General features: G+C 42.8%; 2 protein-coding genes across 2 annotated transcripts in view; both read left to right on the top strand.

The window, feature by feature from the left end:
- cops3 (COP9 signalosome subunit 3) overlaps positions 1-9,421 on the top strand; it is a 29,928-nt gene extending 20,507 nt beyond the window's left edge. Inside the window, exons 10-12 of the mRNA XM_060939476.1 lie at positions 4,742-4,855; positions 8,870-8,950; positions 9,109-9,421. Of these exons, the coding sequence (XP_060795459.1) occupies positions 4,742-4,855; positions 8,870-8,950; positions 9,109-9,162 (249 nt within the window). The 3' untranslated portion in view covers positions 9,163-9,421. The remainder of the gene's footprint in view (positions 1-4,741; positions 4,856-8,869; positions 8,951-9,108) is intronic.
- Positions 9,422-13,293: 3,872 nt separating this feature from the next.
- usp22 (ubiquitin specific peptidase 22) overlaps positions 13,294-26,479 on the top strand; it is an 87,157-nt gene continuing 73,971 nt past the window's right edge. The window contains exon 1 of the mRNA XM_060939475.1: positions 13,294-13,739. Coding sequence (XP_060795458.1) covers positions 13,620-13,739 — 120 coding nt within the window. The 5' untranslated portion in view covers positions 13,294-13,619. The remainder of the gene's footprint in view (positions 13,740-26,479) is intronic.

Here is a 26,479-nt window from a genome sequence, read left to right as displayed (position 1 = left end):
TTGTCATCCCATTGATTGAAAACACCTGACTCTAATTTCACCTTCAAATTAACTGCTAATCCTAGAGGTTCACATACTTTTGCCACTCACAGATATGTAATATTGGATCATTTTCCTCAATAAATAAATGACCAAGTATAATATTTTTGTCTCATTTGTTTAACTGGGTTCTTTTTATCTACTTTTAGGACTTGTGTGAACATCTGATGATGTTTTAGGTCGTCATTTATGCAGAAATATAGAAAATTCTAAAGGGTTCACAAACTTTCAAGCACCACTGTATTCCCCCTGATCGAATTGGCCCTCCTTTATCTCGAGATCCTCAAACACAGTAGGAATTTTCTCATCCTCCTCTGTAATGCTAGGGGGATTTCCAAGAAGAGTTTTGAAGTGATTGGACCAGTTCTCAATACTTCCTTCCAGCTGACCCTTCCTGACTGTCTTTCTGTCAGTGATGTCGTTTGAGTTTCCAGCTCTGTCCATGCTTGCAATTCACATGAGCCTTCTCTACCTCTCTGATCTTGTTGCTGAGATCTTCTTCCTTGACTGCTATGTAGGTTTCCTTCAACTTCTTTTTGGCCTGACTATACTCTTATCTGTTCTCTACAATTGTCCTCCTTGTATCGTTCATATGCCCTATTCAACTCGTCTCTAGCATGTCACTCTTGAATCCTCCGAGTGCCTTGTCTTTCTTCTCCTCTTCCTAATTGGGACCACCTTCTCTACTGCCTCCTCAGTGGCTTTGATGAACCTCTCGTACCTGCCTGCAGTAGATTTATCTAGTTCCTGTTGTGTACTTCAATCGTATACAGCTCCTGTATGTCTCTTCTGCTCTTAAACAAGTTCCAGTCGTACTGTCTTTTTCTTGGCTCTGTTTTCTTTCTCTGCAAGCTGAGTCTCACCCTGGCAGATACGATTCTGTGGTCCGAGCCGACACTTGCAAAGGAGTTGTATGCCTCCAAGTTCAGCATGCTGTTGTGCCACTTTCTATGTATTAGCACATAGTCTAGCTGATACTTGATGCCTCCTGGGCTGATGAAGGTCCAGAGCTTTCCTGTTTTCTTGCAGAAGTAGGTACTAGAAATGACTAGATCCTTCTCACTTGCCAGGTCCAGCAGCTGTTTACCATTCCTATTTGTTTCTTTATGGAATGTGAATTTGGCATCCTCTGGTCCTATTCTTGCATTGAAGTCCCCTACAACCAGCAGTAGGTTGTGAGCTGGAATGGATTCAATGGCCCTCGCCAGGTCATCGTAGTGGGCTTTCACTATGTCTTCATCTGCCGTGTTGGTTGGACAGTAGGTGACAATGATGGTTGTTGCTGGATTCCCTTGAAAGCTTGCTGTAAGTATCCGCTCTGTGTTTGGTGTAACTTTTGCCAGTGAACTGCTTGCTTTAGAGCTGAGCAGAATCCCTACTCCTCCAACAGCAGCTCCAGTCTGGTTTCTAGTTGTGGATGTTGTTATAAGTATGCCGCCATTGATGTCTTCATACCTGACCGCTTCCTCATGCACAATGCGGTGTTCCTGGATTCCCAGAACATCAGTTTCGTACAAGCTCAGGTTGGTTGCCAACTCCTCTCTACATCTTTCTTCTTTTATGGTTCTGACATTAAGTGTTGATGATATTGTGATGTTCCTGCAATTGACAAGTCTTCTCCCCGTACAGGTACCTCTGTCAGACTTGTTCCTTCCTTGTGGGTTTGGGGACAAGTCGTCATGAGATCCTGTTGGAGCTTGGTCTGTGGTGGGAGCTATATTAAGGACTCTAACCCTAGTGTTACTTCTGTCCGCCATCATGGTCTTTCTGTTGCTATAATAGCTACAGGCACAGCTCCTGCAGTATGGTTTGTCATATGAGTTGTCCTTCTCGTAGTCCAGTGGCCGTTGTAGGGTAGTCAGTGTACTGGCATCCTACCTCTGCCCTTTGCCTTCATCATCCCTGTCTTTGACCAGAGATGACAAGTTGCACAGGTCCCAGGACTCCCTGTTTCTGATCACTGGCCGCTACTGTGACATCCAACAGGTGCCCTCTTGCCGATGGACAGAGTTGCACTCTTGTATGCCCGAGGTAGTGATCTACCTTGACTATTTAACCCATAGCTGGGACGAGCATTGGTGGGTGGCAGAGCGTGTCCACACGCCGGTGGGTCATGCCTACCGCACCTCTGAGGCCGCTCGTTGCTCCGAGATCCCCTACATAGTCAGCCTTGGGTTTTGAGTCCCAAGTTACCGGGTTGGCCATGAGGAGGCCATGTTAGGAGTCTTAGGTAAGGAGAGGTTCTGACGGGCAGGGGGAGACTGATGCAAAAGCTGCTCCTGTTCGCTGGTGAGAGCTAGCCAGTGGTTGTGGCAAAGTGGATGTGGCAGAGTTGATTTACACTGGAAACAGCCAACTACAACTCAGCTACAGCACTACACGTCACTTACCCCTGTGACAAAGCCACCCAACCTAATACTTGGTTGATGTACCTTTGGCAGCAGTTACAGCTTCAAGGCGTCTTGGGAAAGAAACTACGAGCTTGGCACATTTGTTTCTAGACATTTTTGCCCATTCCTCTTGGCATATCCTTACAAGCTCCGTCAGGTTGGATGGGGAGCATTGGTACACAGCCATTTTCAGCTCCTTCCACAGATGTTCAATTGGATTCAGTTCTGGGCTCTGGCTTGGCCACTCAAGGACATTCACAGACTTTCTCCAAAGCCACTCCTTTGTTCTCTTGGCTGTGTGCTTCAGGTCGTTGTCATGTTTGAAGGTTAACCTTTCCCCCAGTCTGAGGTCCAGAGTGCTCTGGAGCAGGTTTTCTTCAAGGATCTTGATGTACTTAGCTGCATTAATCTTTCCCTCTATCAGGACTAGTTGCCCCGTTCCTGCTGCTGAAAAACATCCCCACATCATGATGCTGCTACTGCTATGCTTCACTGTAGGGATGGCATTAGCCAGGTGATGAGCAGTGCCTGGTTTCCTCCAGATGTGACACTTGGTATTCAGGACAAAAAGTTCAATTTTGATTTAATCAGACTAGAGAATCTTGTTTCTCATGGTTTGAGAGTCCTCTAGGTGCCTTTTGGCAAACTCCAAGCAGGCTGTCATGTGCCTTTTACTAAGGAGTGGCTTCTGTCTGGCCACTCTACCATAAAGGCCTGATTTATGGAGTGCTGCCTGGATGGTTGATCTTCTGATAGGTTCTCCCATCTCCACAAGGATACGCTGAAGCTCTGTCAGAGTGAACCTCGGGTTCCTGCTCACCTCCCTGGCCAAGGGCCGTTTTCCCTGATCACTCAGTAATGCGGGTCTAGGAAGATTCTTGGTGGTTCCAAACTTCTTCCATTTATGAATGATGGTGGCCACTGTGCTGTTTGGGACCTGTAAAGCTGCAGCGGTTTTTCTGTATCCTTATCCAGATCTATGCCTTGACACAATCCTGTTTCTGAGGTCTGCAGATAATTCCTTTGACCCCATGGCTCAAAGTTTGCTCTGACATGCACTATCAACTGTGGGACCTTATATAGGCAGGTGTTTGCAATCCCCAATCATGTCCAATCAATTGAATTTACCACAGGTGGACTCCAATTAAGTTGTAGAAACATCTCAAGCAGTATCAGTGGAAACAAAATGCACCTCAGCTCACTTTTGGGTGTCATATCAAAGGGTGTGCACACTTGTGTACACATTTTACATTTTGATTTTTAATAAATTAGCACAAATGTATTTTTTAAAAAACCTGCTTTCACTTTATTATGGGCTATTTTATGATAAAAAATGAACTCAATCTTTTGTAGAATAAGTCTGTAACGTAATAAAACGTGGAGAAGGTGAAAGGGGTGTGCAGACTTTCCGGCTTGACTGTATAACTGGTTCGAACCACTTATTTTTCAGGGTTTGATTAAACTGTTCAACCAGCTCACCAATCCTCTGATTTGTCAAGTTTATTTGTATAGCGCTTCTAACAGCCAATGTTGGTGCAAAGCCGCTTTACAGAAAATTAAATGTTCAAGCACGAGCTAATGAGCTGACATGAGCAAGCCTGTGGTGATGGTGGCAAGGAAAAACTCCCTCGGGCAACATGAAGAAACCTTGAGAGGAACCAGCCTCAAAAAGAGAACCCATCCTCGTCTGGGTGATGATAGATAGCGTGATTTATAAATAACTTGCTTCTGTAACTATATCCTATATAATCACAAAATGCAAATAAGTAACCAGGAAATTCATTATAGTTTTAACATGAAGTCTGTTTTGTTGAAGTTAGCTGTTCATTGATGGAGACTTGAGTGCAAAACTGTTCATGACAACTGCAGTCCTAAAGTTATCATGGCAATAGTAGTCTTCAGCCATATGCAGTTTATAAAGTGTGTATGATATGAAATAACTGCCCTGGTCTGTCAGGATCTCTTTCGAGATCCTTACTCCTCAATGCCATGTGCTCAGATGTTGAGGAGAGACTCTGCTGATTACTATACCCTGTATTCCCCAACAATGTATATTACCATACTAAATGTTGTTTCTTAGCTTTTGACTACATCTGTTTGGCACTTCTTCTTTTTTTTTTTTTTTAATCTTGAGCTACTTCAGAAAACAGTAATCATTTGTAAAATATGAAAATGCATTTTAAGCAGGAATACACCTGATAATTATGAAGACGTGGGAGACCAGATGTTCATGAAGTGTTTTAAATTACATCCACATTGTTGAAAAGTGGCTTATGTAGGCGTTCTCTTCTGAACTGTTTCTGTCCTCATAGATCGAAGATGGAGAGATTTATGCCAGCATCAACCAGAAAGATGGCATGGTCTGTTTCCATGACAACCCTGAAAAATACAACAACCCTGCAATGCTTCACAAAATTGACCAAGAGGTTTGTAATAATACTGAAAAACTTTGAACAGTCTACTGCCAGGCTGGAGAAGGAAACAGCAGTGTTACACAAATGAAGGCTAATCACTTCATACTATTGGTTGTTATGAGTATATGGTTGTTTCCAGTGGACACAGCAGAATTAGATATTTCAACTGTTTTGTAATAATTATCATTTAATCAAAAGGCACAGATTATTCAAGATTAAACAAGTGCACGCTTTAAAAATTGTAAAAATTTGTAAAACTGCAACTGATTTGAAAAAAAAAAGTTTTAGACTTATTTGACGTGTTACAGCTCTGGAAAATAAATTAAGAGAGCACTGCAAAATTATCAATTTCTCTGGTTGTATTATTTATAGGTATGCATTTGAGGAACATGAACATCTTTATTTTATTCCATAAACTACTGACAACATTTCCCCCAAATTCCACATAAAAATATTGTCACTTGGAGCATTTAATTGCAGAAAATGACAACTGGTCAAAATAACAAAATGATGAAGTGTTTTCAGACTTTGAGTAATGCATAGGAATCAAGATCATATTCAGTTTTAAGCAACACAGTACTAATTTTTGAACTTGGGCTGAGTTAATAACCCTGACATTTAATCGCAGCTTTCATATGTCTTGGCATGCTCTCCACCAGTCTTTCATGTTGCTCTTGGGTGACTTTATGCTACTCCTGGCACAAAAATTCAATCAGCTCAGCTTTGTTTGATGGCTTGTGACCTCCATCTTCCTCTGGATCACATTTCAGAGGTTTTCATTGGGGTTCAGGTCTGGAGCTTGTGCTGGCCATGACATGGTCTTGATCTTGTGGTCCTCTATCCATACCTTGATTGACCTGGCTGTGTGGTATGGAGCATTACCCTGTTGGAAAACTCAATCCTCAGAGTTGGGGAACATTGTCAGAGCAGAAGGAAGCAAGTTTTATTCCACAATAACCTTGTACATGGCTTGATTCACGTGTCCTTTAGAAACAAAAATCTGCCCCGTTCCAGCCTTGCTGAAGCACCCCCAGATCATCACCATTCCTACACTTAATTTCACAATGGGTGCAAGACACCGTGGCTTGTAGGCCTCTCCAGGTCTCTGTCTAACCATTAGACAACCAGGTGATGGGAAAAGCTGAAAATTGGACCTGTCAGAGAAGATGACCTTAGTCCAGTCCTCTACGTTCCAATCCTTATGGTCTTTAGCAAACCTCAGGCTGGCTTTTCTGTGCTTCTCCTTGATTGAAGGGCTTTTTTTCTAGCTTTGCATGACTTCACTCCTGCCCAGAGGAGCCTGTTTTGAACAATCATTGCCATGCACTTAACCCCAGCTGCCATTTGCTATTCTCTTTGTAGGTCATTTAATGTCATCCTACAGTTGTTGAGTGACATTCGAAGGAGTTGATGATCATCCTGGTCAGTGGAGAGTTGTTTTCACCCTCTTCCAATCTGTAACTTTGTCCCCAACGTCTGCTGCTTGACCTTATGAACTGCTGTCTTTGAAATTTTGAGGACGGAAGCAACCTGACACACACTGTATCCCTCTGCCAGTAAAGCCAGAACTGAACCCTTCTTTTTCTTACTCAAAACTTTTCTTTTTAACTCTTTTGGCATGAATAGCGATTTTATATTCCAATTAAATTTAAGGTACGATTAGCAGTGTTCTTGCCATCCAGACTGGTCCTATTGCAAGAGGATAGTGATAACCACAGCAGTGTTTTTTATACTTTTCCTCATTAACTAAGATTTGATTCAGGTGATCACCTAATCACCTCATTAAGTAAAATGAGGTGTGCTTGTGTTAGACACTGGAATGAAATGGCTGGCATACATTTGAGATGCTGATTTGATAAACTTGAAGTGGTCTCTTAATTTTTTTCCAGAGCTGTATGTTACTTGCTCTACTTCTCTAATATTAATGTCCACATTTTTCACCAGTTTAGGTTCTACTGCAACAATGCCAAAATACTGATCGTCTCTGCCACTGATGGAATGTTTTCAGATTGTCCATTGGAGATTCTTGTTTGCATGAGAACAAGTGGTTGAATGTTTGCAAGATTTATATGGAATTATCATTATAACCAGCAGATGAACTGATTTTAGATTTTGGACTTGACTGAAGCAAGGTTAAATATCTAAAATGGTTGTTCTTCAGTTGCTTCCTTCATGTCTGAATTACACTGAAACCCCGCTGTAATGAACTCTTTCTTACTACGAACTTTTGCATATCTCAAACTGAGTTTGTGTCCCTCACCTTTCGTGACAATGAATCAGTCTTAAAAAAAATATCACTATCACATTCATGCTTGTTGGAGCACGGAGTGCGCAGTTACTGTGCACCTGCTCTGAATTAGAGCACAATTACAGCACATGCTTATAAGGACTCTCTAAACACACAGAATTGGTGAAGTAGATGCGCTGTACCTAGTGTCTCACATTTTCAAAGCCTTGTACCGGTGTATTACCTTTCTGGTTTTAACTTTTTGTGTATTTCGATTCTGCCTCTGCCATTCTGTTTGTGCCTCGTTTGACCATTGCCTGTTTCATGACCCTGCCTTTGTCTTACGTTTTTTGACGTCTTTGCCTGCCTGTTTTTAAAAGAAAAAAAACCCCAAACTGTTCCTGCAGTTATATCCATTATTCGCCAGCTTGCATGACACACTGAGGCCAAGTTTACATTAGACCGTATCTGTCTCGTTTTCTTCGCGGATGCACTGTCCGTTTACATTAAAACGCCGGGAAACGGGAATCCGCCAGGGTCCACGTATTCAATCCAGATCGTGTCTGGTCCGGTGCTGTGTAAACATTGAGAATACACGGATACGCTGTGCTGAGCTCTAGCTGGCGTCGTCATTGGACAACGTCACTGTGACATCCACCTTCCTGATTCGCTGGCGTTGGTCATGTGACGCGACTGCTGAAAAACGGCGCGGACTTCCGCCTTGTATCACCTTTCATTAAAGAGTATAAAAGTATGAAAATACTGCAAATACTGATGCAAATACTGCCCATTGTGTAGTTATGATTGTCTTTAGGCTTGCCATCCTTCCACTTGCAAGTGGTAAGTGACGCACATGCCCGACATGCACTGAGATCACACACACAGCGGCTCAGTCCCAAATCACTGCTCGTGCGCGGGTCGGAGTGCGCACCCTCCAGAGGGCACTCGCTGTTCAGGGCAGAGTGATTTGGAGCGCAGGATGCCTGCGGAGCCGAGCGTATCCATGTATTGGCGTTGCTATGTGCACCCGAATCATGTATTGGCGTTGCTGTGTGCACACTAATCGTTTTAAAAACGTTAATCTGATGATCCGCTGATACGGTCTAATGTAAACCCCACCTGAGCCATGCATTCCTCTGCCCACCATAGACTTGAGACTGGGAAGGAGATTCACCTTCCAGCAAGACAATGACCCTAAACATACAGCCAGAGCTACAATGGAATGGTTTAGATCAAAGAATATTCATGTGTTAGAATGGCCCAGTCAAAGTCCAGACCTAAATCCCATTGAGCATCTGTGGCAAGACGTGAAAATTGCTGTTCACAGATGCTGTCCATCCAATCTGGCTGAGCTTGAGCTATTTTGCAAAGAAGAATGGGCAAAAATTTCAGTGTGTAGATGTGCAAAGCTGGTAGACACATACCACAAAAGACTTGCAGCTGTAATTGCAACAAAAGGTGGCTCTACAAAGTATTGACGCAGGTGGGCTGAATACTAATGCACACCACATTTTTCAGATTTGTATTTGTTTAAAATTTTGAAGGTCATTTTCATTTCACTTCACAATTACGTGCTACTCTGTGTTGGTCTATCACATAAAATCTCAATAAAAAACTTTTAAGTTTGTGGTTGTAAGGTGGAAAAAATGTGAAAAAGTTCAAGGGGTATGAATACTTTTTCAAGGCACTGTATATGAAATCAAACCACATAAATTGCTCAGCGTGCTGATACACACTCTGTCTGCTTTTAGGTTGTGTTGATCTTTCTTTCATATTCTCTCTCTGCTCATCTCTCCCAGATGCTGAAGTGTATAGAATTAGATGAGAAACTAAAGGCCATGGATCAGGAGATCACAGTCAATCCCCAATTTGTACAAAAGGTACACAATTACTGTAGAATTCATGAAACCTGGTGAATCCATATTAGTCTGTTTTGCTGTCATGGAAATACTACTTGTTTTCACTAGTCAGTACAGATACTTTCAGTATTTCAGAATTCTGCTTGGATTAAAAGCCTTTTTGTTTTCTGGCCTTTTAGAGTATGGGAACACAAGAAGACGATGTTGGCAGCAAGACATCATCTTACTCCTGAGGCCACTGCAGCAGCATTCCCTGACTCCTGTAATGTTGAAGAACCATCATCAGGAAGAATATCAGCCTATTGAGTATGGACTATATCAGAGGAAAACCTAAAATGTCTGCAAATATAATTAGTTTTTTTTTTCTTTCACAGTGCTCCCATACACACCAACCCTGTTTTGTCAGTGTTTTATTTATCAATGATGAAGTGCAAAACCACAGCTACATTTATGACCGAAACAATAAAATTACTGGACAACTTTGTTCAAGAAGCTTGTCTGTGTTTTCATTTTAATACACATTTTAACTTATTTACTGAAAAAAAAAAGTTTTGCTTATTTTTTTAAATGTAAAAACTTCTGCTATTATTGTTTTTGTATCTGTCGTATCATAAGTCAGTGTGTGGAAAAGCTGCATGTGTCGTCTTCTAAGAGACACATGCAGGAGATCTGAATTATTTTCCATAAAGCATTCTCTCTGTTGTGTAACTGTGTGTGTGCGCGCACACACGCAGTATAGCAGGTGAACCAGTCCTGCTATGCTTCCCACTCTCACTATGGCTGAACGTCCTCAGAATGTGCTTTTTCACCAGGACATCTTTAGTGTTCTGCCTAATGGTAGGTTCACTCTGATGGCTTCAGCCATCAAAGTTTCTAGGGAAGGATTACAGTAGTGGTTTCCCATTCCCTTATACTGGATCATAGTTTTTCTCCTTTCAACCATTCGCACACACCTATGGACAATTTGGAGCCACCATTTAATACAACCCCGATTCCAAAAAAGTTGGGACAAAGTACAAATTGTAAATAAAAACGGAATGCAATAATTTACAAATCTCAAAAACTGATATTGTATTCACAATAGAACATAGACAACATATCAAATGTCGAAAGTGAGACATTTTGAAATTTCATGCCAAATATTGGCTCATTTGAAATTTCATGACAGCAACACATCTCAAAAAAGTTGGGACAGGGGCAATAAGAGGCTGGAAAAGTTAAAGGTACAAAAAAGGAACAGCTGGAGGACCAAATTGCAACTCATTAGGTCAATTGGCAATAGGTCATTAACATGACTGGGTATAAAAAGAGCATCTTGGAGTGGCAGTGACTCTCAGAAGTAAAGATGGGAAGAGGATCACCAATCCCCCTAATTCTGCGCCGACAAATAGTGGAGCAATATCAGAAAGGAGTTCGACAGTGTAAAATTGCAAAGAGTTTGAACATATCATCATCTACAGTGCATAATATCATCAAAAGATTCAGAGAATCTGGAAGAATCTCTGTGCGTAAGGGTCAAGGCCGGAAAACCATACTGGGTGCCTGTGATCTTCGGGCCCTTAGACGGCACTGCATCACATACAGGCATGCTTCTGTATTGGAAATCACAAAATGGGCTCAGGAATATTTCCAGAGAACATTATCTGTGAACACAATTCACCGTGCCATCCGCCGTTGCCAGCTATAACTCTATAGTTCAAAGAAGAAGCCGTATCTAAACATGATCCAGAAGCGCAGACGTCTTCTCTGGGCCAAGGCTCATTTAAAACGGACTGTGGCAAAGTGGAAAACTGTTCTGTGGTCAGACGAATCAAAATTTGAAGTTCTTTATGGAAATCAGGGACGCCGTGTCATTCGGACTAAAGAGGAGAAGGACGACCCGAGTTGTTATCAGCGCTCAGTTCAGAAGCCTGCATCTCTGATAGTATGGGGTTGCATTAGTGCGTGGCATGGGGCAGAACCCATTCCAGTGGCATGGGCAGCTTACACATCTGGAAAGACACCATCAATGCTGAAAGGTATATCCAGGTTCTAGAGCAACATATGCTCCCATCCAGACGACGTCTCTTTCAGGGAAGACCTTGCATTTTCCAACATGACAATGCCAAACCACATACTGCATCAATTACAGCATCATGGCTGCATAGAAGAAGGGTCCGGGTACTGAACTGGCCAGCCTGCAGTCCAGATCTTTCACCCATAGAAAACATTTGGCGCATCATAAAACGGAAGATACGACAAAAAAGACCTAAGACAGTTGAGCAACTCGAATCCTACATTAGACAAGAATGGGTTAACATTCCTATCCCTAAACTTGAGCAACTTGTCTCCTCAGTCCCCAGACGTTTACAGACTGTTGTAAAGAGAAAAGGGGATGTCTCACAGTGGGAAACATGGCCTTTTCCCAACTTTTTTGAGATGTGTTGTTATGAAATTTAAAATCACCTAATTTTTCTCTTTAAATGATACATTTTCTCAGTTTAAACATTTAATATGTCATCTATGTTCTATTCTGAATAAAATATGGAATTTTGAAACTTCCACATCATTGCATTCCGTTTTTATTTACAATTTGTACTTTGTCCCAACTTTTTTGGAATCGGGGTTGTATAACCTGCACGTCTTTGGACTGTGTGGGGGAAACTGGAGCACCCAGAAAAAACCCACACAGACACAGGTTGAACGTGCAAATTCCACATAGAAAGGCCCACCCGTTGACCACTGGGCTCGAACCCAGAACCTTCTTGCTGTGAGGTGACAGTGCGAACCACTACACCACCGTGCAGCCCAGAGGAATAGTGTATGTAAATTAAACAAATTAAGTGACAGATGCAGCAGCAGTCTGTTATGGCTAAAATAATGTGGCCCTAAAAGTTTTGGACAGCAGCTGCAGCTTTTTTCTAAAAATCAGTCGTTTCAATATATTTTAATTACATTTTTAATATACACTACCATTCAAAAGTTTGGGGTCACCCAGATAATTTTGTGCTTTCCATGAAAAGTCACACTTTTATTTACCACCATAAGTTGTAAAATGAATAGAAAATATAGTCAAGACATTTTTCTGGCCGGCGGCATGGTGGTGTAGTGGTTAGCGCTGTCGCCTCACAGCAAGAAGGTCTGGGTTCGAGCCCCGTGGCCGGCGAGGGCCTTTCTGTGTGGAGTTTGCATGTCCTCCCCGTGTCCGCGTGGGTTTCCTCCGGGTGCGCCGGTTTCCCCCACAGTCCAAAGACATGCAGGTTAGGTTAACTGGTGACTCTAAATTGACCGTAAGTGTGAATGGTTGTCTGTGTCTATGTGTCAGCCCTGTGATGACCTGGCGACTTGTCCAGGGTGTACCCCGCCTTTCGCCCGTAGTCAGCTGGGATAGGCTCCAGCTTGCCTGCGACCCTGTAGAACAGGATAAAGCGGCTAGAGATAATGAGATATGAGATTTTTCTGGCCATTTTGAGCATTTAATCTACCCCACAAATGTGATGCTCCAGAAACTCAATCTGCTCAAAGGAAGGTCAGTTTTATAGCTTCTCTAAAGAGCTAAACTGTTTTCAGCTGTGCTAACATGACTGTACAAGGGTTTTCTAATCATCCATTAGCCTTCTGAGGCAATGAGCAAACACATTGTACCATTAGAACACTGGAGTGAGAGTTGCTGGAAATGGGCCTCTATACACCTATGGAGATATTGCACCAAAAACCAGACATTTGCAGCTAGAATAGTCATTTACCACATTAGCAATGTATAGAGTGGATTTCTGATTAGTTTAAAGCGATCTTCATTGAAAAGAACAGTGCTTTTCTTTCAAAAATAAGGAAATTTCAAAGTGACCCCGAACTTTTGAACGGTAGTGTATCTTTGAGCTTTATGAAGGTTTTAGTTTCACAATTGGCATGGAAAGTAAATATGACATTCAAAATTTACTTCAATTCTAGCTTCATACACCTACAGGTCCATGCTGGTAAAGGGAGCAGTGTCGGAAATGACGTAGCCAACACGGAAAAAGTCAACAGCAGACATGAGTATTACTGTGTAATTGTGAAGGAACTGGGCTTGATTTGTGTAAACATGAAATAAAAGTTTCTCCTTGTACACTTCACTGTACTATTTTTGATACTAAAACACTTGTGTTGTAGTCGGAGCTGGAACAGTAACAGACACCGCGGTCCGTCCTGCCGCTCTACACAAACTTAATAGTGAAGCTTCCGGCAGAAAAAAAATATCGTGCATTGACGAGCGGCCAGAGTGGCCAATCAGCTCACAACTTTCTTGACCAAAGGCGGGGCTTGGAACACAAATGGCACAACCACCAACCAATAGAAGCTGTACAGGATGAGCCATCGACCAATCAGGCAGCGGTGCCGTGAGGTTTGCGTCGCCCACGGTGTTCACTTGAATTCCATTGCCGTCCATTAAAACATCCGACTTGGAAAATACAACATTAAAGTGGCCGCGCGATTAACATCACGGTGTGACTTCGGCGTCGGCACACGGATACGAGCTCTATTTCAGGAGTAAGGATTAAATCTCGTGAAGAACTGCCGTATGTGTAAGGCACGCATCTTGAGCGGTGCCTGCATAGCCGAACAAAACGGAACAATTGGGGGATAAAAATCAATTTGTGTCCGTTTTGCTCGGCGGAACGCGATTCCCATCGCTGATTCTACGCCGCGGTTCGGATGTGATTACACTGTCATGGGTCCGGCCGGCTGCTCCCACGTGAACAGCTTTAAAGTGGAGAACTGGAAACAGAACCTGCGTGTCATTTACCAGTGCTTTGTGTGGAGCGGCTCGGCCGAAACCAGGAAACGCAAGGTAAATACACGCCTTCTGGGAAACACAGCAACACTGAGAGCTGCTCACAACCGGACCGATCAAACACACCTCTGTCTGGCTTACTAACCAAAACTAACCAACTAACTAACTAAGTGATGCAACTTCCACCCTGTTCCGCGCACACACACACACACACACACACACTCATGTGTGAGTGCAGTAGTTCAGTCTGATCATCACAGTTGGCCTGCAGCCATGTGAGCCGTGATGTGTGTGTGTGTGTGTGTGTGAGAGAGAGAGAGAGAAATCGGGTGCACTTTTACTGGCCTGTCCATTTCTGCATCACCACAGGTTGCTATATTTTTAGTCAGCCTTCATGTTTCAGCCTGAAGTGTGCAGCAGTGTGAGAGTCCCACCCGCACCCTCATGCCTCCATCATCACTTCATTCTTCTCCTGCTCAACAGGCTGCTGAAGGGTTCTCATCTCATTATCTCTAGCCGCTTTATCCTTCTACAGGGTCGCAGGCAAGCTGGAGCCTATCCCAGCTGACTACGGGCGAAAGGCGGGGTACACCCTGGACAAGTCGCCAGGCCGTCACAGGGCTGACACATAGACACAGACAACCATTCACACCTACGGTCAATTTAGAGTCACCAGTTAACCTAACCTGCGTGTCTTTGGACTGTGGGGGAAACCGGAGCACCCGGAGGAAACCCACACGGACACCATGCAAACTCCGCACAGAAAGGCCCTCGCCGGCCACCGGGCTCAAACCCGGACCTTCTTGCTGTGAGGCGACAGCGCTAACCACTACACCACCGTGCCGCCTTGGTGAAGGTTTCTTAATTTTAAAATGCACTACACAGGTAAATACACTGAAACACAGGAAATGAGGTCATCCCTACAACAATGACCCATCATAATTCAAGCTTACACACATACACACCATTTGTCATGACTGAGATTGTGAAAGGCGGCACGGTTGCCTCACAGCAAGAAGGTTCCGGGTTCGAACCCAGCGGCCAGCGAGGGCCTTTCTGTGTGGAGTTTGCATGTTCTCCCCGTGTCTGGGTGCTCCGGTTTCCCCCACAATCCAAAGACATGCAGCTAGGTTGACGTGGGGCGGCCTTGGGCTGAGGTGCCCTTGTTCTTGAGCAAGGTACCTGACCCCTGACTGCGCTCTGGTGTGGCTGCCCACTGCTCTGAGTGTGTGCGTGTGTTCACTGCTTCAGATGGGTTAAATGCAGAGGATGAATTTCACTGTGCTTGAAGTGTGCATGTGACGAATAAAGGGTTCTTCTGTTTCTTTACTCTACTCTGTCTGCAGTAAGAGCGTCAAACCATTTATACCTTTGTATCTGTTGATCAGATAACCTTGAATGAAAAGCCAAAATGGGTGTAAACGCTTCTGCTTCAGCTGCCTCACTGTGTGGCTAGGGACACAGTGTTGGTTTGATTTGGTGGATGGCTTATATAATTGAACACATTCGTTTGGCAGGGATGGAAATGTTCAAAATCCAGACTTGCTGCGGTTTGTGTTGTGAGATAATGTACATGTCTGTATCTGTTCTAGTCCACGCTAAAGGTAAAACTGCCTCCACGGTCTGTCTTGCACTGCAGCTCGGGATGTGCTGATTCGACAGGCTGGAAATGGAAAGGTTTTCTGATCCAATTCACGGACACGTTTTATGCTGTGAATGAGTGCGATGTCAAGGTACACAACACTGTTTGTCTTCCAGCACATCACAGACACGCCTGTGATGGTTCACAGAATGTAGCATCATCACAGGCTCACGGAGAGTTCACACGGTTACTGTGCAGATGTTGGCCAGATACTCAGATTAGCATTGTGGTGTTTTTTTTTTTTTTTTTTTTTTTTAAAGCATGACTGGACCTCAGACAGGAAGTTGTCTTCTGGGAAAGAACTACCCCCCAAGGATACGGTGTCAGCAAGAGAGGTGTTTCCTGCCATGCTTATCCCAAGCCACGCCCACTCCTTTTTGTGTCTTTCATTGGGAATGGACTACATGGTGCACTTTTTCATTTCAAAACGGTTTCCCTAACCGTAAGCAACTTTGGTGGAACTTGCTTGAAATGTCTGGCCCCTTTTTAGTTTTATTTAGACACATTATTAGGAATAGGACTATGTTGGGCTGATGTTCCACATGTACACCTACCTACCTACGGTAGCTGACTCCATGCAGAGGAAAAATGAGATCTGTCCACAGTCCATGCATAATCCACCTGATTGAAAATGCATTTAAAATGCCATTTATATCTAACGTTTATCACAGTGGTGCAGTGAGTCGCATTGCTACATCCCAGCTTCATGGTTGTCGGTTCAACCCTGAGCTCAAGTGTATGGGTCCAGGTAGAGTTTGGCATGTTTTTTCCATGACCAGCTGGGTTTCCACCCACCTCCTACAAACGTGCTGGTAGGTGGATTGACCTTGGGTTTAAATGTGTGCGCGGTACCCTGGGATGGACTGGGGTTACGTCCAGGGTGTATTTCTGCCTCACGTCCCCAGTATAACCCCTTCAGACATGACGTGTACAATTGTACACATGAAGTTCCATAGCATTTTTTCCTTGTGTCCAAAGGGGTTAAGCTCCAAGATTTGCCATTGCCCTGAGCAGAATAAAGTGCTTACTGAGGATGACTGAATGATGCATACACTTAAGTATGTAATGTACAATGTCTTTTAATGCTCTTTGTTCACTGAGTAACCACACCTCAAAACATGATGTACTTGGGGCCTTGATATGAAAATTAATGGCAGAAGATTAGTTGAATGTCAATGTTATCAGCTTTTGGGGTCCACATATGACTGACCAGTTTTTTTTTTTTTTAAATGATAAAATGAAAGACATTTAAAGACAGTCAGCATTTCATTGAGGTTATCATTTGTTTTTTAGGCCTTGTCCACACAAACCTGGTAAATCTGGGAAAATGCATCTGTTTTGCCTGTACATACACACTAGTGGGTAAATATGAACACTTTTTTTTTTATGTTGTGGAGTAAATTTGAGGATGATGAAGTCCAAGTCCAAGATGATGGAAACGGTTGTGGTGGTGATGCACACTCAGTGGCCACTTTAATAGGAACTTGTTGATTCTAAGATTTCTGTTCTTAGCTGGTAAGAGTGGAACCCAATGTGGTTGTCTTCTGTTGTATGCTGAGATGCTTTTCTGCTCACCATGGTTGCTATGAGTTGCTGTATCCTTCCTGGGAGATCAAATCGATCTGTCCATTTTCCTCTGACCTCTCATCAACAAGGCGTTTCCACCCACAGAACTGTCGCTCACTCAATTTTTTTTTTTGCACCATTCTGTGTAACCTCTAGAGAGTGCTGTGTGTGAAAACCCCAGGAGATCAGCCGTTTCTGAAATATTCAAACCAACACCCACGCCACAGTGAAAGTCCGAGATCACAATTTTTGCCATTCGGATGCTTGAAGTGAACATTAACGGAAGCTCTTGACTTGTGATTTTATGCATTGTGCTGCTGTCAAGGGACTGGCTGATTCGATAACTGCATAAAACAGCAGGTGGATGGGGGTTCCTATTAAAGTGGCTGGTGAGTGTATGTGTTGGACATTTTAATTCCATGTCTGACTGCTTTTGTATAGTCAATAAGCAATGCAAGAAAGCAGGTTTTATAATCCTTGTTTTCAAAATAAACAAAAATGATGGAAAAGACAAAGATTATGGGACAGACATGTAGTGCCCAGCATGTTTGTGATCGTTTTCTTGGTTCAAAACTGAAGAAAATGAATCTGGCCAAAACTTTATCAAGTGGTGGTGTTTGTTTTTTTTTTCCCTCTGTTTGTGTGAACTTTGTTAGTTTCATTGGTTATATTAGACATTAGGCCATCATTGTGAGTTGTAATTTCAGTAGTGTGGAGTGGGGTAGTTAGGGAATGAGACGAGAGTTATAAAGTGAAGGTCATTGGATATATGCACTTAAACTAGTAAGTATTGAGGAAATGTTTCCATCAATGTTAATGCTCTTTGATATGCGTGTGTGTGTGTGTGTGTGTGTGTGTGTGTGTGTTCAGTTAGTCGTGTCTATAAAATACAGTATTTTTCCACTGTCCCTTACTGAAATTAAAAAGCTATAAAGCCCAGAAAACATCCATGTGATTAACATCAGTGGTTGGAATAGGTTTCTGTTGGAATGGGTTCTGCCCCATGAACCTTAAAGGGATCCTCCAGTGGATTTGCTCTTTAAACTTGCGTTAAGTAAAAGTATTTGTAGATTAACAGTCAAACATTCATTTTCGGAGACCAAATAGTGTTCTAGAAAAATTAATTTTTATTAAAATGCCAGATGGGCCTCCCACGGAAGTGACGTATGCGATGACATGGCTTAGTGGAAGCTTGGAGCAACTCAGCTGTTTATATCCTCTGCTTACAATGTGGTTTTGCTACTAGAGTTCGAACGAGTCCTCAAGTGAGATGCTTTCATCTCCCAACAAAGAACACTGCATAAACTTGTCTTCGAAGACAGCGGTCTCTTGGATTTCAACACTGACTGACTGGTTCATCTGATTGCACAGCAATATCCTTCTTTCTGGTCAATTCACGTTCCTAGCACATAAATGAAACTACCATGAAATAAAATTTTGGATATTTAAAATGAGTGAGTTTCATGCAACAGGCTTTCGTCTAAATCGGGGAACAGGGGCGCTGCGCCCTCTTACTCTCAGCGTGCGCCCCCTTACCGAAATGCCGATTGAACCCCAAGTCACATATGCTACTGCACAACATGCAGTCTTTCTCAATTATTTTTTTCTCCGTGAAAACATCCCAGCAACACCATGTGACTGTGTCTGATCATCAAATACGTTATAATTACTCCAAAAATATTCCAATCATAGTAGATACACCGCCAGACGGTGCAAAAACAATCCGAATTGGCGTTTTCCAGACTGAGGCGCCATGTTGTTTACTTGTCGCGGCTGCTCTCACGAGATTTGACATGGGTTGCATACAAGGTCAGCTGACTTGTAGAGCGAGATTTCTTGAGACTGAATGACCTTTCACCCACCGGCGCGGGAGCTTTTGACAGAAGTAGTTCACGAGTTGTTTTTGTTGACACTTGGGCATTTAAAGATGTCATCCCGCGGCACGAAATGGAAGAAAGCCAAAGACTGTCCGGGGCAAAAGAAGATTACTTCTTTCTTTTTCAATGTTGACAGACAATTTGTTACAATTTCCCTCTCAGCCTCAGAATGTCCCATTGTAGCCTCAATTTTTCAAAGGCTTCGCACGGCAGGGGGGGGACGGACAACCGGCACCATCCCCCCCCCCGTCGCTTCGCTCCCTCGCCATGGTGAGCGCCCTCATAGTAAATTTTTCTAGAAAAAACCCTGATGCAAAATGTTCCGAGTAATTCTCTTATCTGGAGTGTAGTTGACCGTACCTGAAGCTCAATCAAATGCTCTGTCTCTTGATCTGACATTGCTCTTTAACGTCAGTGTTTTCTTTGTTACCCGTATTTTCTTCCAGTATACGCTGAAGAGCCTACAACGCATCGGAATACCGATTACAATTCGCCAGGCAAGACACCAGTAACATACTGCAAAGAACCATGGTAGAACAAAGTCAAAACTAACCTCCCAGTGTTGTCTCTGTGGCCACTGAGCACTGCATTGGTGGACTTTTGAAGCTAAGCGGTGGGCAAATATTGTTGGCACGGCATCGTCTTTTATCTTTCTTGACCTATAATAAAATAAAACTTAAAATAAACTTGACTTTATTCTGGAAGCCCCCATTAATCTTGCTTTTAATTCCTCCAATTCATCAAAACAGGATTGTAGCGCAGATAATGTGTGGGTGGAGCACAGAGGACGGCAGGACAACGTTTAGATGCAGAGACGGCTTATTTATTTTCCCAAACTTTTCAGTCTAAGCAGCGTAAGCCAAAACACACACACACACACACACACACAAATACACTCTGCATCCGATCCCGGGTTGCGCTCCTTCTGCTCTCTCTCAGCCTCCTTAAATAGGGAGCGGTTTACTGGGAAAACACACACAAAACACAGGTTAATTGCCGTCAGGTGTAGCGATTCTGCCACTCACCTTCCCTGGCTCCACCCTCCTGTCACAGACCGGCGCTTGACCACGCCCCCGCTGCCACAAGGATGATTTCAGAATGTTCAGAGCATAAATAGGGCACCGCAGGCGGATTGTTTTGAGGTCTTCTGATGGCATGAACCCATTTCTTGCGAATAGTTGGACGATTCTGGCCAGATAAACAGTGAAGAGATATCTTCTTGTCCTTTTTAGCATCATTATCCCCTGCTGGCCAAAAGGCCCAAAGTTGTGGTGATGTCTGTCTGTCTGTCAGTCCGTCCGTCCCAGGAAGGGTGCTCACCTTCTGAAATCAACTCCTCTCACAATTTTTGGAGGAATTTCACGAAAGTTGGTAGGATTCTTTGTTATATGTTAGTAATACACATATTGTAATTTCATTAAATTGCGTCACATTTTAGCAGAGTTACAGCCCTTGATTTACAAAATAATTTGACAATTTCATGAGTGTGTGTTTTTCCTTCTGAAATCAACTCCTCACAATTTTTTGGAGGAATTTCATGAAACGTGGCAAAAGGCATTGTTATATGACAGTAGTATGCATAGTTATTTTGTCCCATTTTTACCAGAGTTGTGGCCCTTGATTTAACAACCTTGTACTTTCACAATTTCATGAAGGTGTGCTTGCCTTCTGACATCAACTCCTCTCACAATTTTTGGATGGATTTCTCGAACAATGACTTACAGGAGCGCACACATGGCCCTTGGGTTCACACCAACAAAAGAAAAATTGTAAAGTTGCTTGTGTCTCTTGAGTGTGTGCTATCCAGAGACTAATTAAACACAAATTAAATTGTTCCCTGATTGGTGTTTAAAAATTGTTTGTACATGTTACTAGGCTTCGGATGATGGTGTCCGGAACAACTGCTGCATTGCTATGGCTGTCAAGTTGGATGATTTTAATTTTCTGTTGGAAAATGTAGCATCTGCAGCTTTGACAAACATAAACTGTTTGTATTTGGTAATGTTTTTTTATTTTCAGAAACTTTAGGTTTTTATTTACTTACACTACCGTTCAAAAGTTTGGGGTCACTTTGAAATTTCCTTATTTTTGAAAGAAAAGCACTGTTCTTTTCAATGAAGATCACTTTTAAACTAATCAGAAATACACTCTATACATTGCTAATGTGGTAAATGACTATTCTAGCTGCAAATGTCTGGTTTTTGGTGCAATATCTCCATAGGTGTATAGAGGCCCATTTCCAGCAACTATCACTCCAGTGTTCTAATGGTACAATGTGTTTGCTCATTGCCTCAGAAGGCTAATGGATGATTAGAAAACCCTTGTACAATCATGTTAGCACAGCTGAAAACAGTTTAGCTCTTTAGAGAAGCTATAAAACTGACCTTCCTTTGAGCAGATTGAGGCTACGTTTACATTAGACCGTATCTGTCTCGTTTTCTTTGCGGATGCACTGTCCGTTTACATTAAACCGCCTGGAAACGCCGGGAAACGGGAATCCGCGAGCGTCCACGTATTCAATCCAGATCGTGTCAGCTCCGGTGCTGTGTAAACATTGAGAATACGCGGATACGCTGTGCTGAGCTCTAGCTGGCATCTCATTGGACAACGTCACTGTGACATCCACCTTCCTGATTCGCTGGCGTTGGTCATGTGACACGACTGCTGAAAAACGGCACGGACTTCCGCCTTGTGTCACCTTTCATTAAAGAGTATAAAAGTATGAAAATACTGCAAATACTGATGCAAAAATACTGCCCATTGTGTAGTTATGATTGTCTTTAGGCTTGCCATCCTTCCACTTGCAAGTGGTAAGTGATATGCGCTGGGATCACACACACAGCGGCTCAGTCCCGAATCACAGCTTGTTCACTTCACTCGCGCGCTCTGTGAGCTGCACAAGGCCGGAGTGCGCACCCTCCAGAGGGCACTCGCTGTTCAGGGCGGAGTGATTTGGAGCGCAGGATGCCTGCGGAGCCGAGCGTATCTGTGTATTGGCGTTGCTGTGTGCACGCAAATCGTGTATTGGCGTTAATCTGATGATCTGCTGATACGGTCTAATGTAAACATGGGCTGAGTTTCTGGAGCATCACATTTGTGAGGTCGATTAAATGCTCAAAATGGCTAGAAAAATGTCTTGACTATATTTTCTATTCAGGCGGCACGGTGGTGTAGTGGTTAGCGCTGTCGCCTCACAGCAAGAAGGTCCTGGGTTCGAGCCCCGGGGCCGGCGAGGGCCTTTCTGTGTGGAGTTTGCATGTTCTCCCCGTGTCCGCGTGGGTTTCCTCCGGGTGCTCCGGTTTCCCCCACAGTCCAAAGACATGCAGGTTAGGTTAACTGGTGACTCTAAATTGACCGTAGGTGTGAATGTGAGTGTGAATGGTTGTCTATGTGTCAGCCCTGTGATGACCTGGCGACTTGTCCAGGGTGTACCCCGCCTTTCGCCCGTAGTCAGCTGGGATAGGCTCCAGCTTGCCTGCGACCCTGTAGAAGGATAAAGCGGCTAGAGATAATGAGATGAGATGAGATATTTTCTATTCATTTTACAACTTATGGTGGTAAATAAAAGTGTGACTTTTCATGGAAAACACAATTGTCTGGGTGACCCCAAACTTTTGAACGGTAGTTTTATTTATTTATTTAACCGTTACATGACTGCTGGAAAGTTGCGCCCCCCCGGCTTTTGAACTAGTTAAACAAATTGACCTGTACGCCTGCGAATAATGTTTCGCACTGCCGATGTTTTAAAACAGTTAGAGGAAGTTGGCTGAGGCTCATTTATCTCATGTTCTCCGTTACAGTAATGATAAAAAAGAACATGGTATGCTTATGTTCCTCTGCTTATTTCCCTCTTGGAGAGTAATGTGGAAACTCTGATGGTGGATTATTATGGATTTTAGTTGTATGCTCTCCTATAGGACTTCTCAATATTGTTTGAGATCAGCATTTCTGGAGGTTCTAAAAAGCACAGTGTGGATTAATTGAGTAGGTCTGTGTTTGGAGAAAGGTGCCATTGGCATCAGTAGCATCACATTTGGGTTTGTGGCTGTGTGTTACTAGATTTTTATGGAGGACTTGCTGTCGTGACACCTTGCTGCCGTGGTTACCAACATTACAGTAAATTTCTGAGTGAGAAAGAGTAAGAGGACTGACACAGAAATAGCAGGAGAGGGGGAAAAAAAATCCATCAACTGCCTCTGGAAGATGTGCTGATGAGCCCATGACTTGCTAAACATGTAAAATGTGTAGATTCAAACAAGGTCATGGACTGGGCTGAGCTGCTACTGATGAAAGGTCTCCTTAGATAAACTGATATTTTATGGTTAAGTTTATGTGAATGATCTCTGGCACAGCAAGCAAGCAACCAAAATAAACCAAAGCAGTTAGGGCTGGGCAAAATTTCAGGATGATGTCATTAACCCCCGCTGGCTGAAAGGCCCAAAGGAGGATTATGTCATGGCGATTTCTGTCCTGGCGATTTCTGTCCTGGGAAGAGTGCTCACCTTCTGAAATCACCTCCTCTCACAATTTGTGGAAGAATTTCACCAAACTTGGCAAAAGGTTTTATTATACGCATATTGTAATTTCGTTTAATTTGGGCAGATTATACCAGAGTTATGCCCTTGATTATTAACAAACTTGCACTTTTGGTAATTTCATCAAGGTGTGCTTGCTTTCTGAAATCAACTTCCCTCACAATTTTTTTTTTTTTTTTAAATATAGATTATCCCTCGCTGTCCGAAAGGCCCAAAGGGGGATTATGTCGTGGCGATGTCCGTCCATCTGCACCAGGAAGAGTGCTCAGCTTCTTCTGAAATCAACTCCTCTCATGATTTTTGGAGGAATTTCATGAAACTTGGCAGGATTCTTTATATATCAGTAATACACATGTATTGTAATTTTGTTAAATTGGGTCACATTTTACCAGAGTTACAGCCCTTGATTAACTTCGACAATTTCGTGTGTGCGCGTGTCTCATCTCATTATCTCTAGCCACTTTATCCTGTTCTACAGGGTCGTAGGCAAGATGGAGCCTATCCCAGCTGACTACGGGCGAAAGGCGGGGTGCACCCTGGACAAGTCGCCAGGTCATCACAGGGCTGACACATAGACACAGACAACCATTCACACTCATTCACACCTACGATCAATTTAGAGTCACCAGTTAACCTAACCTGCATGTCTTTGGACTGTGGGGGAAACCGGAGCACCCGGAGGAAACCCACGTGGACACGGGGAGAACATGCAAACTCCGCACAGAAAGGCCCTCGCCGGCCACGGGGCTCGAACCCAGACCTTCTTGCTGTGAGGTGACAACGCTAACCACTACACCACCGTGCCGCCTGTGCATGTGTGTGGCTTCTGAAATCCACTCCTCTCACAATTTTGTGGAGGAATTTCACGAAACTTGACGAGGCATTATGTCAGTAGTATGCATATTGTTTTGTTCAATTCGGTCACATTTTACCAGAGTTGTGGCCCTTGATTAACAACCTTGTACTTTCACAATTTCATGAAGGTGTTCTTGCCTTCTGAAATCAACTCTCACAATTTTGTGGAGGAATTTCACGAAGCGTGACAAAAGGCTTCGTTATATGCATATTGAAATTTCGTTTAATTTGGGCAAATTTTACCAGCGTTATGCCCTTGATTTATTAACTAATTTTTACTTTGGCAATTTCATGAAGATGTGCTTGCTTTCTGAAATCAACTTCCTTCACAATTATTATTATTATTATTATTATTATTATTATTATTATTATCGCCTGCTGATCAAAAGGCCCGAAGGGGGATTATGTTGTGACAATGTTCATCCGTCTCAGGAAGGGTACTCGCCTTCTGAAATCAGCTCTTCTCACAATTTTTGGAGGAATGTCATGAAACTTGACCGGATTCTTTGGTGTATGTTGGTAATACACACACACACACTGCAATTTCATTCAATTCAGTTGCATTTTACCAGTGTTGTGGCATAGTTGCCAGCGGGGGATGTTGTGCTCTCAGAGCGCTCTTGTTAAATGGTGTCAAGACGCAGTTTTTGAGAGATCATGGGTATCATAATATTTTTGAATGGAGTACACTGGATAAGATGGTGTCTGATTCAGAGTGTACGCCTGCCTCATACCGAGTGTTCCTGGGATAAGCTATAGGATCATCATAATTTCTTAAAAGACTTGATGATTAGACTTAAGAGTCTGATCAGTACTCTTATACAGTCTTGGGTCTCAGTAGGCCAGATTTTCTCTGTGGTCTTCCACACCATCTCAAGCCCATTCAAATCCTGCCAGTGATTCACACCTCCCCATGTCACGGCTCATCTCTATCAGTGGCTCCACTATTAACTGTTAATCACGTTTTATGAGCAGCCCGTGCTGCAGTTATAGTGTTATATGATCATTCTGTCTGCCATTAATAATTCATCCCTGTTCCAGCTGCTTGCTGTTTTTCATGTTTGTACATACCCAGGGACTGTTCTCAGGTATATAGGCCAAGTCCAGTCTTACTGCAGGAGTCCAGCTTTCATTATAGAGCTTCCAGATGAATTTATGGAGGAAGACAATGAAGAGGTCCAAAGCTGTCTAAAAGGCTCTCCAGAGGCTCAGCAGAACTAAGCAATGCGGGTCAACAATGATGGCTCGACCCATTTGGGCCAAAACACCATTTTATGTGAAATAAGAATGCGTTTTACTAAATAACTTCTGTGGCATGAGCAGTTGTCACTGCAGTGGCAACAAGTCAGATTATTTTAAGTGAAAAGGGATTAGGCCAAAAAAAAAAAAAAAGTGTGTTTCAGGTAACATGAAATACTAAAATAGGGTCGGTAGGTAGGAAAAAAGTGTTTTGTTTTGTTTTTTTTTCGAAAAATTAACACAACATCTTACAAAATAGTATTTTGGCACAGAATCCTTTATACCACATCATAATAAAATTAAAGTGGTTTTAAATATTTAAACGAATAAAAAAAAAAACTTGAAAAATTGTGACTAGTCACTAATTAAAATATACTGAGACATTCAGAATTTTAAATCAATGTATTTTTACGATAGTAAAAATTAGTCTTTTAATTCAAAGTCTTTTTTAACTATAAAAATATATTAAATATCTTACAGAACATTTTGGCACAATTTTTTCAATAGTACACATGTCATATGAGATGTTATCAAAATATTCTGACTGTGACTAAGAAAAATCACTGTTTTAAGTCTTTAAACGTGTTAACGCTTTGGCACAACATAAGGCACAACTGGTAACATAGAAGTAGAATTATTTTCGCTTTGCCACCTTGCCAAATAGTCGCTGGCAAACAGGCACGATTCGCATTTCCTTACAGTCCCTACATAATGGTAGTACAGTTTTGTAACGTTTGGTAAGGTCAGGATCAGTTTCTCCGTCTCCATTTCCACAGTTGCTGCAGATATCCACTGTCAGTGGCCGCCATGATGTTAGTTTATCAGACGACTCACGCGATCGACGTGAATATCGTGAGAGTTCGAGTTATGATCTACGCAAGATGGCTGCGCCCATGTTTATGCAGGGGAGCTGATAGAAGTGGCGAAACATTTTACTTTTTATCATTTCTTTCACAACTTGAATGCGTTGAACAAAGAATTATGACAAACTAACGCCGCTTACACTAAAATATCGAGGGAAATTTGTAATAACTTTACGGTCAGCACTTTCGACGCGGAAATTCTCGATCGGTCGGGTTACCG

This window comes from Neoarius graeffei, chromosome 14 (genome assembly GCF_027579695.1).
Source record: "Neoarius graeffei isolate fNeoGra1 chromosome 14, fNeoGra1.pri, whole genome shotgun sequence".
Taxonomy (NCBI): domain Eukaryota; kingdom Metazoa; phylum Chordata; class Actinopteri; order Siluriformes; family Ariidae; genus Neoarius; species Neoarius graeffei.
Note: the sequence above shows the minus strand (reverse complement) of the source record. Positions and strands in the feature narration are given on the sequence as shown.